This window comes from Sparus aurata, chromosome 20 (genome assembly GCF_900880675.1).
Source record: "Sparus aurata chromosome 20, fSpaAur1.1, whole genome shotgun sequence".
Lineage (NCBI taxonomy): Eukaryota > Metazoa > Chordata > Actinopteri > Spariformes > Sparidae > Sparus > Sparus aurata.
In genome coordinates this window covers 7340209-7354721 of record NC_044206.1, presented here as the reverse complement: position 1 = coordinate 7354721, position 14513 = coordinate 7340209, and the positions used below count along the sequence as shown (strand labels likewise).

Here is a 14513-nt window from a genome sequence, read left to right as displayed (position 1 = left end):
TTTTAATTAAACATTTTATTTATGTAACATTTCAATAACTTCTGTATATGACACTCGTCTGATAGTATCAGAGGTGCAGTATTGGCAAACTGTGTGAATGGATGAGCCGGCTGTGCGTATGGAGGGTGTGTCTGTCGGATGGTCTGATAACTGCATAGGTCCCTCACTCAACTTAAAAAACTCAACTTACCGACTTCTCGTCACATTTCTGCCCGAAATGCACCAGCAAAAAACTTTTACTCAAACTTTTTTTTGTGATGAAAAAAAATCACTGCGACGGTCAGCCCTCCTGACCGAGACATCAGTGAACTTTCCCCCGAAAACAGCCTCTGTCCTCGCGAGAGTCGGACAGCGACCTGTTCACTGATGGCGATTATGTAATTAAGAGCGAAAAACGTAACTTTGTCACTTTCCAGGATATTTGGTGGGTCAGGATCTCAATCACGACACGAAACAGCATCCATATGATTGTAACTTATCCGTCATCATCATGGCGTGTACCGTCACGTCTCTTTAGAAGCCGCATCGCCGACATAGCGGTTGTCTTTACTCCAGCGGTGCTTCGCTCTGTGTGAACGACCAATGGCAGAGAATTGGCGAACCACCGCTGTGGTGTTAATGTGGCATCGCTGTGTGAAAGGGGCTACTTATAGCTCATAGGGCTGGATTTGGGCTGGAAGTTGTGTGGCGATTCTGCCTTTTCACGCCGCGAGACAGGTTCGTGGATCTGAGTGTTGCGATTTCAGTTTCGATACGTGTATCGTTATAGCCCTAGTAAACATAGGCTAAATAAATACCTCCTGCAGCTTGATTTGATTTTCATAAACTCTTTCTTTTTATATCAAACGCCAAGTCAATCTTATTAATCTAACCCAAAATCAGAAGTTTGCTTTATAATCTGAAAAGCATCCAACTGTCCCTAAAATTCCCTTAACCTAAAGGAAAAAGTGTCAGGAAGCGAAATTGATGACTGGTGATCCAGAAAGCATCTAACCACTTTAACCTTTAATCTTAGTGCCTTATACCATCGTAGTGCTCTATACTCCAGACCCATAACACTATCCCACATTGAAAAAGAGTTTGGATTGCCGCCCACGTCAGGTGGTGGTACTGAGCCCCACTTCCTGCCAAATTACCAAATTGCCATGTGTTTCTCCTCAAAATCTGAACAAACTTATGTTGATTGACAAGCACTGGCACAAGAAGAAAAAATATAAAAGCCTGTTATAGCCTCTGCATACTGTACTTCAGAAGTTGATAGTCAGATTTATACATATAATTATCCGCTGAGACTTTTATCATGAGCAGTATGAAAATGTGTGGGGATTGTTATAGAGCCACTAGTTGTCACTTTCCATTAGTGTGATGCCAATTTGGACACCCCTCAACATTGTTTGTTGAGCACATTATCTCAGATGTGATTAATTACAAGAACAAAAAGCCCACCACACAGACGCAAACACACTCAAAGCACAGCCACAAATTTTGCTTCTAGGGCTGATGTCTCGAGACGGAGTGTGTTAGTGAGGTAATGAGGCTCTGCGATCCAGAGAACTTTCCAATTAGACACAAGACTCCTCTTCTCTCTAATGAAGAAACCTCTCCATTAATCACCTGTCCATCGCTGCAAACACTTTGAAGAGCAGGCTGTGCACTCACCAGGCTTTGAAAACGCCACATGAAAGAGGGATGGAGGGAAAGAGGGAGGAAGGTATGGTAAGGGAGAAGGAACGAGTGTGAACAAGGAGGCTTCAAAGAGCGGGAAAAATAACTAAGCTGGGACTGTGGTGCGGCTACATGTTGCTACCTCAGAGTGGACAGGATGTTTTAAGATGATTAACGGGCATTTTATACCTAATTATCCCGCCGCCACTTCTTCGTTGCTTCCCGCAGGTCTGATGCTGTCAGCCTATGCTCATGTCGGAGCTGTGCTGGGGGACAAGGACCTGCTGGAGAGGGCGGTGCAGGCTGGCAACTTCATAAAGAAGCACCTGTGGGATGCTGAGCAGAAGATCATCCTCCGATCCTGTTACCGTGGAGACGACATGGAGGTGCAACAGATGTAAGAATAGAGTTTTGATAATGTTGCAGCCCAACCTGCCTATTTTCTCCAACCTCTTTTTATTACAAGAACAAATTACTTTCTGCTGTAGTTTATGTGGGTGATTCCGCTTGAGAGATTTCTGTTTTTGTAGGTGTTTTGTCTGTGATCCTCTGAGTGATTTTAACTCTGTTGTGCTCCATTAGAAAGTGATGTCAGACACTCCTGTTCACCAATCAGGATTTAGTAGCATGTTAACTGTCAGTTGTGAGATTGTCTAGTCATGTTGCCAGGTCGCTGTCAATCCAGACTGATTACCCTCCTGCACACAGTCCTCAGGAAGCCCATTAGATGAGGTTTTGAGAGTTACTCATAATAAATTGAAATAATTACACTGTAGGGTCTTTAAGTAAGGGTTATACCTGTGCCATGACTGTCCAAAGACTGTGATTAATTTTGTATGACTACACTGTTTCGCACTGAAACCTGTGATCACAACTGTCAGTCGTATACTTTATCCCACGGTTCAAATGTCTGGATAAATAGTTATATGTTAGTGATAGAAGTTGGACCCTTGACGGTCTCCACTCCCCATTTTTACAACCTGTGTTTTGACATTGCTCACAGGAAAAGTGACATCATGCCTGCTATAGCTAAACAAATCAAATGCCTTGTGATGATCTTGGGATCTTTAGTCTTGGTTTGTTGGATAACACTAGTCCAGGCTTTTCCTTGTGTCAGAGACGAAGACATTAAGAGCTGTTAATGATGTTGTCAGCAGGCAGCGAGTCTTGATTGAGGACGGATCCGAATGACTGACTAACTTGGGTCTCTGGCAGGCATTCTGCTGCTTAACCCTGGCATATTGTCACTGTCCAAATACTTTCATCGTTAAACATTACTGAAGTCAGCAAAAGCAGTCATAAACCAGAAAAGACTATTTAATTTCTTAAAAGAATACTGTTGACCTGAATAAGAGTCCCAGAAAAAGGCTAAGTTTATTCAGTCTTCCCATTACTCACTGCAAATTAATTCTACATTCCAATCTAAAGGAAGTAATGTAAATAAGTGACAATAACAACAGTCCTATGGAAAACCATTCTAAAATTTAGCTGAGGCTAATGTTAATCTTCAACAGCTTGATTTGGACTAATCAAATGGGTAGCTTCCACAGATAGTCTTTTCAGTGGAGGATTCCCCCAGGTACTCTGTGGAGTCAAACAAAGTTCTTCTTACATTCAGTATTTCACACACAAAAAAAAATTGTTGAATACATTTCTTCCCTCTTAAAACATTTGCCAAGCTGATTTTCATTTTGAGGAACAAATGTTGATCGTGCATTGCATACATTCGTATTTTCTAGCTTGCGGTCTTCTTTTCTCATGTACTAAAGCATAGGTACTTTTCCTGGTACATTACTGCCACTTGTCTATCAATGGAATAACATTTAACCAATGGGATGAATTAATACAAACATAGCAGGGACCTATTGGTCCAAACATTGCCTCGGAGCACCATTAAAAGTCAGAGACTGGTGACTCATGCTTGGAAAAATGTTTAGTGTCTTCTTTGCTCAGGGACACTACTGCATTAATATTCACTGACATCCAGGACGAAATGTAGCAAGTTCTGAAAGGGGGAATTCAACTTTTAGTACAGGAGCAATAAGCATTGTGCTGTGCTAACAGTTTATACACAAACAGGAAACAAGGCTATTGGGATAAATCAGGTTAGGGCAGGATGTCAGAGAGCATGTTCAAATGCACTGCAGTAATCTGGTTACTGTAAAACTGCATTTACATGCACAGGTCAGTAATTAGATTTCTCCTCTAGTCTCTAACAAACTCTATATTTAAACAAGGTTGGCCACATTTAAAGTGGATTATAGATGCCTGTTGAATGACAAATGATGTTGAAGATTTTTTTTCCTGGTCAGAGCTTTCTGACAGTGAGAGGTGAGGATCTGTGGCCAATAATGTACAGTCTCTTTTTGATTGTATGTGGTTGGATTTTTGCCCAGCGCTATAAACGCACTGATCAATTTTGGGGAATTACTCAGATGAAATCAAACGTACTCTGAGGCACTACTCCAGGTTCTTGGCCCAATCCCAACTCACCCCTTGTACCTACCACTTAGGGATATGGTTTCCTGGTCCCCTGTTTCTTGTTGGGATAGAGGGGAAGGATGAAATGTGAGGAGCTACATTGCCATCTGAACAGAGGCTTTTCAGACACTCTTCAAAAAATGGGGTCATGAGAAATCTGTCTTATGGCCCTTCTCTTTATAACAAGCATACAACAATCACCACTAGTTTGCTGATGTTTCGGTTGCTAACTAGTTGGCTAATTTGAAATGTGTGTTCCTGATTTTTGCATAATATTACATCGTTGCATTCCACCCATTGACTGTATAAAATGGTGGACAGAGCCAACATGAATGTAACCATAGTTACCCTATAACCATAGCTTTCTAAATGGGAATTTTGAAGTTCAATGTTGGTGTTACTGGCTGTCGCCACCTTGGCGCTACCTGACTCCGCCTTACTCTAGCGTGGGTACGTATGAAGAAATTTGGTGACTTTGATCGCTGGATCATTTGTGTTTATTCTAGTTACCCATGTGAGTTTGACTGCAAGTTTATTTGTGTGTGTGTGTGTGTGTGTGTGTGTGAGTGTGTGTGTGTGTGTGTGTGAGTGTGTGTGTGTGCACGTTCAGTTTTGTCTCTGACCAAAGAAGCAATCACCAGCTACTCTGTTTAGATCTGTTATCCTCTAGCTTCCTCTGTCTTTCTTTTCCTGGTTTCTTCTCTCTCAGTTCATGAAGTTAAGTAAAAGAAAGTCAAGTCATAAAAGAAAGAATTACATCATGTTACAGTGAATATTGGCACCTCCACGACTCATTGCTGCAGACAGCTTGAGAGGGAGGGTGAAGATAAATCCATTAACTAATCCCAAAAGAAAAAGAAAAAAAAAATTCAGTACTCTCTTTGATTCTCAGTGTTTAGTTCCAGGAGCTACCAGCTCTTCCCACAGCGATCTCTTCTAGAGCTTGGCAGCTCCAGCAGCTGTGTACCAGCTAATGCTAACAGGGTCGCTCATTAATCCAAAACATCAGCGTCTGTCCTTCCACTCCAGGCTATTAGTCCAACTTATCACACAGCAAACCATATTAATTGTCCAATATTTGCATAAAAAAATTCTCCAAAAGACACCAACCCCCAAACACTGCCAAGAGGTCAAGAGAAGTGATGAGAATAAGCTGAGTTGTCGCAAGTTGTCGCAAAGGGATAAATGAGATATAGAGGCCACAACTGTTTTCGTACAAAACCTATGAACATGATTATTTTCTGCTGTAAAGTTGGGCTTTTTAACATGAGCTCTTAAGGGGTTTGACTCGTTTTTGGACTCGAGGTTAGTCCACACAGCCAACAATATCATACAGCCTCCGATCAGCTGGTGGAAGCATTCAAGCAATGGACTAGACTGAGAATGTTCAGAACATAAATGCACGTACACACACACACAAACCCACCGCTCCAGGTGTCCTCGTTCTGTTGGCCAGCCCCGTGCCCTAGTTACTGTGAATGACTGAGTGTTAAATGCCACCGAATCAGCAGAAAAAAATAAGCCAGGAGACCCACAATGGGCATGATAAAATGCATACAATTTTAAACGTATGCATAAACACTCTGGCCTTGTTCCACGGCTTCTCTCTCATTCATAATTGTCCAATTTAGGATGGTGTCAGCGTTGAGAATGCTTACCAAGGCCGTTTTCAAGCCTGGTTTAGTTTCCATACATGGGTAAAACACATATGGGCCATGGACTAATTTGCCAGGAGGAATGGTAGCTGAGACTAACTGGGTTAATAGGCTGTGGAGGCGCCAAGGAGCTGATGCAATAGATTTTCTGTGGCTCTTGCTTGGCAGTGGATGATTGAGTCTTTAGGACCTGAGGGAGCCATGAGAATGGGGACAATGAGACAGTGGCAAGGTCCTAGTGGAACACTGGTGATGTTAACTTGATTTGTCAACATGGTCCTATGTAGTCTGTTTGCAGTGCATTTTCCAGTGATTACTTGTCAATAAGTTTTTCTTTGCAGATTCTTTGGTGATGAGGCGTCTGCAGGTTGTCAACTACACACAACCTGTTTTGTTCAGCCATGGTTGCTTTTGTAGGTTATGGTATGTGAGCTCTTAGGGATTCACGATTTTCCAAATCCTCAATTCGATTCTGATTTTAAGGTCACAATTTGATTCAATTTAAGAATTAAACACTTTTTTTCAGCACTGATTGCTATGATGTTGGTGGTCTAAGGCATTTGGATTAGTAAATATCAACAGATCACTGCTATTATGTCCTCATAACTGTCTTCACCAGTTTCCAGAATACCAAAAAATACAATTCCAGAGTTCACAGAATCTTTACAGAGTTCTTCAACCTGTCCTGAGTAAACCCTTTTCCCAACAAAATCAATAAAGGATCTCTGGAACTATCAGTTCTGTTGAGCTTGGTTATTCTCCCTCAAGTAAACCATCTTTCCAAACAAATCAATAAAGGATCTGTGAAGAGAAAGATAAACCCAGGCACTTTCCATCCCCAGTCAGTTGATCATCTTCATGCACAGAGGATAATTGTGCAGCTGCAGTGTGCTGACAAGCTAGCTGTGTCGTCTTTGAAGTGTTTTCTTTTTTCTTTCTCTTGTATCCACACAAGTAGGTGGATGGGGAGAGATGCTTTTTTTTTTTTTTTTTTCAGTGTTCAAAATTGAATGCTCTCTTTCGTTTATTTTTCAAAATTGTGTGAAAACCTTTCTTTCTGCTGGAAAGTATTAGAACACCTTAATAATTATAATAATAATGATAAACAAGGTATTTGGTAACCAGTTCTTTTCACCTGTATGTAATTTTTGAACCTGTTATTCCAAAACCATGGGCATTAATACTGTGTTATTATAGTCTCTCCTCTTTTGTAAACACTTCCCACAAGATTGAAGAACCTGGCTGCAGGATTGTACTTCTGTTCAGCCATAACAGCATTGGTGAAGTACTGATTTTGACATTTTAATTAATCAAAAAATGGGGAAAAATATGTCTTCATGGGGAAGGCATTGCTATGTTAAGACAGTAAGATGCATTCCCCAAACTGTTGCCACCAGGTAGGAAGCACACTGTTGTCTAGAATGTTACTCTAGGATGTGGCTTTACCATTAGAATTGTTACAGCTGCAGACCAAAACTCCATCAGACATGCATGGTAGAGTGTAACAAATTATATTCTAACAAGAATGATAGTGCATTTATCGTGCTCTGGATGAATCCACATTTGGTACGCTTTGGTAAGACTCAAAGCACCAGAGGGTTGCAATCATGTTGGATTGAGTCAAAACAAACAAAATTGTGTGTGTTCATGGTAATAGAGGAACACACCCATTGCAACAGTATGGCTCACTAATATGTGTTTAATAGTTTTTGGACAGTGATAGAGCACTACAAGGCTTAAGATATACATAATCCTTTTAGCTAGATCAATTTATTGTTGGTTTTGGTCTTTTTGTGCCATTTGTTGAAATTAAAATAATATGGACCAGAGCTATCCTTTTTAAGAACAATTATCAAACTGTCTGGTACTGCCCAGCCCCAGTCTTCAGCAAACCTGATCTCCTGTCCTGAGCCCAAGCTTAGCTGAACTCCCATGGTGTAGTCAGCATGCTCTGTAGTCACACGTCCCCCTGCCTTGCATTTACACTTTTAACACAGCATATTAAGTCAATCATACCACTGCCTGTGGCTTGTATCCCCTCTTCTATTAATTTTCTATGTGACATTATTATGCGTTATTTCATATGTACCGGTACAGGGTAATAGTTCAACAGTACAGTCTGTAGCACGAGCAAGCATATTCTTAAATTGTTCTCTAACATAAAGGTCAATGCTGTTGTAAAAAATGATGGGAGTCGATGTGTTTACATGACCCATGTCGCCCCAATGGGTTTTATTGAGGGGAAAGTGAAGTAGCTAGCGTATGAGAGACCCATTATGAAGCTATTATTATAAAACTGTCTCGGAGCGCTCGCGATACAGGAGACTGACAAGGCGTTTTATCTTTGCTCTCGGGGAAATGAGTCATTTAACACGCACTGCTGAAAGTGTGAATGAAAAGGCTGTTGAGTACTTCAGAAAGGCTTTTACCTTTTTGTGTGTCAGTGAAGCCCTCTTGAAGTCTTTGTCTCAAGTTGTTATCTCCGTGACTGGAGTCACCTCAGTGGGCTGACATGAGAGAGGGGCTTTTACTAATGGGGGAAAAAAAAAAAAGTTGTTGTGAGCTAGCTTGGTGAGTACCAAGAGTAGAAAAGGTTTGCTCATGTAAAAAGAAAAACGAGAAAAAAACCCCAACTCTGATTCTCCTTAAAAAATAGTATACAACTTGTGTCTATGACTGCAGTTGCTTTCCAACCATATGGGGGCAATAAGGAGCCCTTTCCGGGTTGGTACACCTGGACTTGGCACAATGAAGCCACGTCTTGGACTAACGCTGTCTCATCAGGTTAAAGTTTCAGTCACAGAGCCATTAGAATTGCTTTAGACTCTTCATCCTGGATCATTATCCCACACAGACACGTAGTAGTTCTGGTTATACTACCTAAAGGAGTCTGCATTCCACACATGTACAGTAGATTGCCAACTAAAGGAAGAAGTATTCTGCATTCGTTTTGTTTTGCAGCACTGGACTCTTGGAAAAACTTGGAATTTTGCCCTTGGAACTTTCTTACAATAATTTCCGTTCTGTGTCCTGTGTGAAACTAAAAGTGAATATAGACTGACCCAAACCATTATTGTTGAACCCAACTAATTATTTTTCTACCCTAAACCTATCCAAATAGTTTTCTTGCCTAAATCAACCCAAACTCATAAACAAGGCAGGCTATCCCTTTCTATGCACATAGATGTGAGGGGCTGAGATTTGAACAGAATTCACCGAAGCTTGCACTGCCATGTTCTGCAAAACCAATCCAATATGGGTGCAATTTCAAGTTTTTAGTGAGCCCGCTTTTCCAGCATCGCCACAGTTAGTACACATAAAATTGGTGGTACGAGGATGTCTGCACAGAGCCTGGAAGAGCCCCCCTCTGCCAAAATTTCACGTCACGCAGACCCTAGCAAACGGTCACACACTTACCGTACTTCTTGCTTGAAATGTCATGATGTCACATTCCGAATACATTCTTTACCTTTGGACTTGCATTAAAAGCAGCCCTGTCCTGTCTATTGCGGGAGTGCTTGCTGCCGCCTTTCAACTTATGAGTCAGACTGTGTCTGTCTGGTAAAGATAGGCCTAGTTATGACTCCTCACCTCCCCATGACCTCTCAAAGTCCTCACGCACTTCATCTCCTTCAAAGCCTTCTCCTGTTTTCAGCCTCTTGACCACCAGCCACCAGCCTCACCTGACACAGCGCTATCTGGCTTCCCGTCACCGTCCGTCCCCCTGCACTCACCCAAAAGGGGTGCGATTGTGGGAATCAGATGGGGGGGGCCAAAGGGTGTTTTGCTGTTGGGCTGTAAAAACCAACCAGAACAGGTTTTAAAATAGAGACAAAATAATATAGACAGAAAACTCCACATGTAAAGTTTAACAGTAAAGTTAAGTTAGCTTAAATGAAAAGATTTTGCCAGATGAACATTTTAGAGGGTGTAAAAGTTACCTGAAAGAAGATAGAGGGAGAGACAGGTGACTGGAGAGGCGGCACATTGAGGCAAGAGGGAGGTCTAACTGTAAACAGATTTGTCTAATTACTGTCCTGCTTCCCTTCGCAACTTCAAAGACTGTTTGTGCATGTATAAATGTCTCTGATGCCTTCTACAGTATGACAGGCACAGAGCAGGCAGATGGGTAATTTTGCATAGAGAAAAATGCTTTAGGGAGAGATTATACCCAACCCGCAATGTGTATCGCAATGTAGCCCTGTCACAAACACTTCCTTCCTACTTTCAAGCCAATTCCTCTGGCTTTCTGTACTGTCTTGACTGAACCTATAGACTGATCTTCTTCAGGCATTGTAAACAAGCAATTGGTATGTAAAAAATGGAGGGTGGGAGGAAAACAAGAAGCTGAACTAGTTCAGCAACAGTAACCCATCTCTACATTTCTCGCACTGATCTATCAATAAATTCTTAATGAAAACCGTCCTCATTCTCGCTCTTCTCTCACTTCTCTAGTTTTTCATCTCCCTTCTCCTGCTTTTTTTCTCCAGATATCCGCCTATCTCCGGCTTCCTAGACGACTACGCCTTCGTCATTTGCGGCTTGCTGGACCTGTACGAGGCCACGCTGCAGACGGAGTGGTTACAGTGGGCCGAGGAGCTACAGCTCAGGCAGGACGAGTTGTTCCTGGATGACCAGGGCGGAGGCTACTTCTGCAGCGACCCCAGTGACCACACTGTGCTGCTGCAGCTCAAAGAGGGTGAGGGACGGACACATTGACAAATAGATAGACATCGTCAGTACACATTTTGAATCAGACACTTCCCTTAGCATGACTGATATCGACTACTTGGGTGGAAGTTGGTCTGGTCTGATCAACTACTGAAATTAGTGATTGTTTTTAAACCACATATAATTCAGAAGTGTAATTCCCATGAAAGCTGCACCAAAAAAGTTCAACATCTGGGGGTTGAAATGATCCAGATCTTATGCACACTGCATTTTGCGACCCACAGAGTGTGCACACCAAAAACTCCCGCCAGCTGAGTGGTCAACTTCTGGTTCTGCCCTCTGCAAACTGGAATGGGAGTAAAACAAATTAATAGACTACCTTTCACAAGGTGGGATTATGGGAAACAGATTTACAGGCCCCTGGGCTTCACTTGACATTGTCATTATATGGTTTGGCCATTTTATAAAACTGTCTTCAAAGCCCTGCACTGTTCCTGGATGCTTAAGCACAACGTTGCTATGAGCTAAATGCTAAAGTGACCATGCTAACATACTTACAACAACCTTCAAGGAGGAGCGCCAGGCTTTGAAGCCAATTCAGCAACCTTGTACACTGTGACTTGATGCACATGAGCCAATAAAAATACTTTTTTTTTATAAGCTTACATTGTAACATTTGGCCCTGCAATAATAATGTTATTAATAATAATCATAATAAAACATTTTATTTGTATAGCACTTTTCAGGAGACAGTAGACACTTTACGTATAAACATAAAAGCAATACACTACAAGCAAATGTAAAACGTTCATCATCACACATTAATCACACATTAAAAGCAGTTCTGAGAAGGTGAGTTTTGGTTAATGATTTGAGCTGGGTTTGGGGGGAGAGTTCCAGAGGGTGGTGGTGGCTATCGCCCCAGTTCCGGCGCTTGGTCCTGAATAGTGGGGACAAGAGGTTGGCCTCAAATGAGCAGAGGCCAGTGGATCCAAGGTGGAACCAGTGAGCCAGTGGAAGTTCTAGAGGGCAGGGGTGATGTGGTCACAGGAGTTGGTGAGCAGGCGAGTGGCGGAGTTCTGGATGTACTGGAGTTTATTTAAGATCAGGCAGTAGTTGATTCTGGATGCGATGAAGGCATGGATCACAGTTTCTGCAGCAGAGAAGAAGGAGAGTGATGGGCCGAGACGAGCTATGTTTTTTAGGCAAAAAGGACAGTTCTGGTGATTTGTATCAGGAAATGCATCCAGTTCTCATTATACATCTGTGGCTCATAGTGAAAATGTTAACATGCTGATATTTTGCAAGTACACGTTCACCATTTTTACCATCTCACTTTAGCATGTGAGCAGGCCGACATGATTCCCTATCATGAAAAACAAATTGTAGCAGAGACTAAGGAGAATATCATCAGCTATGCGGGTAGTAAATCAAAAGACAAAGTTTAGTTGAATGAGATTTTGACCTGATGACAAGTTAAGTAATCGCTAATACTTAATGTCTGCAACCAATTTTTTGGCAATGCATTTAAGGGTGCTGGAACTCAAAACAACAATTCAACCTCATGGTGATGCTAAAGACAAATTTTAAGGCATTGCCTGGACCTTGAATACCAGAACAAATATCATGACAATCCACCCAATAGTTTGGATATTTGTGGCTGACAGACGGAGTGACATAACTATCCAGTTGTAGAAAATGAACGAGGTTTTGATGCTCCTGCTGCTGGCTATGGCTCTAATAGGTTGAGAGATACAGGGAAGGAATGATGGACAGGTGAAGTACCACTGCTGCATACCTGTGAGGCTTAGACAAGTTCAAGGATGGATAGCTCAGACAGATGCATAAATTTGGGGTTTCAGGCCCGCAGTCACTGCAGACAGTTTGCTAATTGACAAGTTGCCAGAATTTGAACAGTTATTTGATGGAACAAAAGAAGCATGAATGGACAGCTGTCATTTAGTTGAACAAAAATATTGAACGATGGGTGTCTTTTGCACATATCTTTATTAAAAGCGTCTGCTTTGATATATATTTGCTACACTTGATCCACAGTAGATGAGGAAGGCAAGGATAGCATGGAGGAATACGTAGAGGATAAAAGACAGGAGCAGAAGAATATTGACCTCCCATATCTACCTCTGGTGAAGTGCAGCCGTCTCTCACTCAAGTTGAACTTCTCTGCCCTGAAAGCACTCAAAGATTGATGCTTTGATTCTTCAGCTACTTTGATCACTGCACTTGTCAAATCTGTCTCCAGCCTGTCTTCGTCCATCTGCCTTTGAAAGACAGAAACAGCTCGCACATTGTATAGTGGGAATCAGGAATCCATTTTCTGCCGTTGCCTCTTTTCATCTCACCTACATCCTGAATGTTTTTTTCTTTTTTTTTACACCTTCTGAATTTCCCCTTTCGGTGTACGTTGTTTTCTCTCAAACCTAGACTTTCATTAAGGTATTATGTATCTTCTTAATAGAAAAACATTTGATTGTTAACAAAGCATTATTTGAAATTTATAGATAGAAATGTCAGTTGTAACTTCTGGTGCACCACTGACTGAAATGTCTCAAATTCTACTCAGTGGATTACTATGAAATTCTGTAAAGATGTTCATCGTGGATGAACTGGATAAATCCTACTGACTTTAGTTGACCCCCTGTCTTTTCATCCAGCTCAAGCATTAGGTAGACATTATTAGTTTTGAGTGAAATGATACACATTCATGTTCTTTCCAGAATCAGTTCGAAATTACTAAGGGTGCTCTGACTGATCGGTCACCAATTCTTATCTGCCAGTATTTGCTCTAAATAGTTGGATCTTTGTCTCAATGATGGCTGATCAGAAATACCAATTTGAAACCTATTTCAATATAAAAGCGAAATAAATGTAAGTATTTATTTCGTCAATATTTTGATTGTGTTTTTATTATGCCAATCATAGCTATGAACTACAGAAACCTGCTCTGCGATTGTCATGCCAAATGCCCACAAAACTAATCTCCACCACCTGTGCTTTAGGGCTTGTCAGCAAATGTTAGCATGCTGGAATTAGCATTTAGCTCAGCACAGCCTCACTGAGCAGCTTTTGCCTTTTTACAGTTATAAAATAAGCATTTCAGTGATGTCTGGGAGACAAATTATGTAAAAAAACATATCTAATGAGATGCAGTTTCTAAACTACCTTCAAATGTCTTTGCCTTTACTGTACTGCAATTCTTTGTTACTCATCAGTCAACGGATCTAGTGATTGCAATATATCTGTTTAAAAGGAAGAATTGGCAAAACAATAAAAATGCTAAACACAAAAGATATGGCAAAATGATTTACAAATAACTTTTATTCAGTATGCAGTTAAATGTTGCAAAGCTACATTATCTCACAATGATGGGCCAAAATAGTGTTTTTTGACCAACGGATTGAAGGGATATGAAATGCATTGTTCTGACCTTGAAGTGAACAGCAGCTCTCCTTTAGCTGCCAGTCCACCCCGCAGAACTGATGGCTGCTGGGAGTTCAGAGAGGCTGACACCTCGTAGACATGCAGGCGCTGACCTCTGATCTATGAGACCAGAGTTTCCAGTCTGGATCTAGTTGTTTTTTCTTTCTGCCCTTGAGAAACTTTGTCTGACAGCAACCATTTATTTTACCAGCTTACTCTTCTGTTTGTATTTGTATTCTTATTCTCATCATCAGTTCTCAGTCTAATATCTTTGTTAAAATGAGGTATTTTCCTGTCCTGCTGCATTTTATGCTATAACTTTTCTTTTTTCTTTCCTACAACCGGTACACATAAATGTTTTATTACTTCTGGGTTCTTGGTTGAGGTAAAGGAAAACCAGTCCGCCACTGAGATGCATAAATCCACACCACAGGGATAATACAGAATGTACTTTATTATTCACCCACACCGTATGATTGGCTTTGGTCATTCGTTTTATATTGCTTAATCTGGTGAAAAACACATTTTTGTCTGTGCCGTTGAACCTCAGAGGTGGACACTTCCTCAGGTGTTCAGCTGGTCAGTGCCATATGGGCCATCTTG

The 14513-nt window shown here is 41.3% G+C and overlaps 1 protein-coding gene across 5 annotated transcripts in view; it reads left to right on the top strand.

Moving 5' to 3' along the window:
- The window catches only part of spata20 (spermatogenesis associated 20), a 51275-nt gene that overhangs the window by 10477 nt on the left and 26285 nt on the right, over positions 1–14513 (top strand). For all 5 annotated transcript variants that reach the window (XM_030399697.1, XM_030399696.1, XM_030399700.1 and 2 more), the window contains 2 exons: positions 1894–2062; positions 10292–10500. In XM_030399697.1, coding sequence (XP_030255557.1) covers positions 1894–2062; positions 10292–10500 — 378 coding nt within the window. The remainder of the gene's footprint in view (positions 1–1893; positions 2063–10291; positions 10501–14513) is intronic.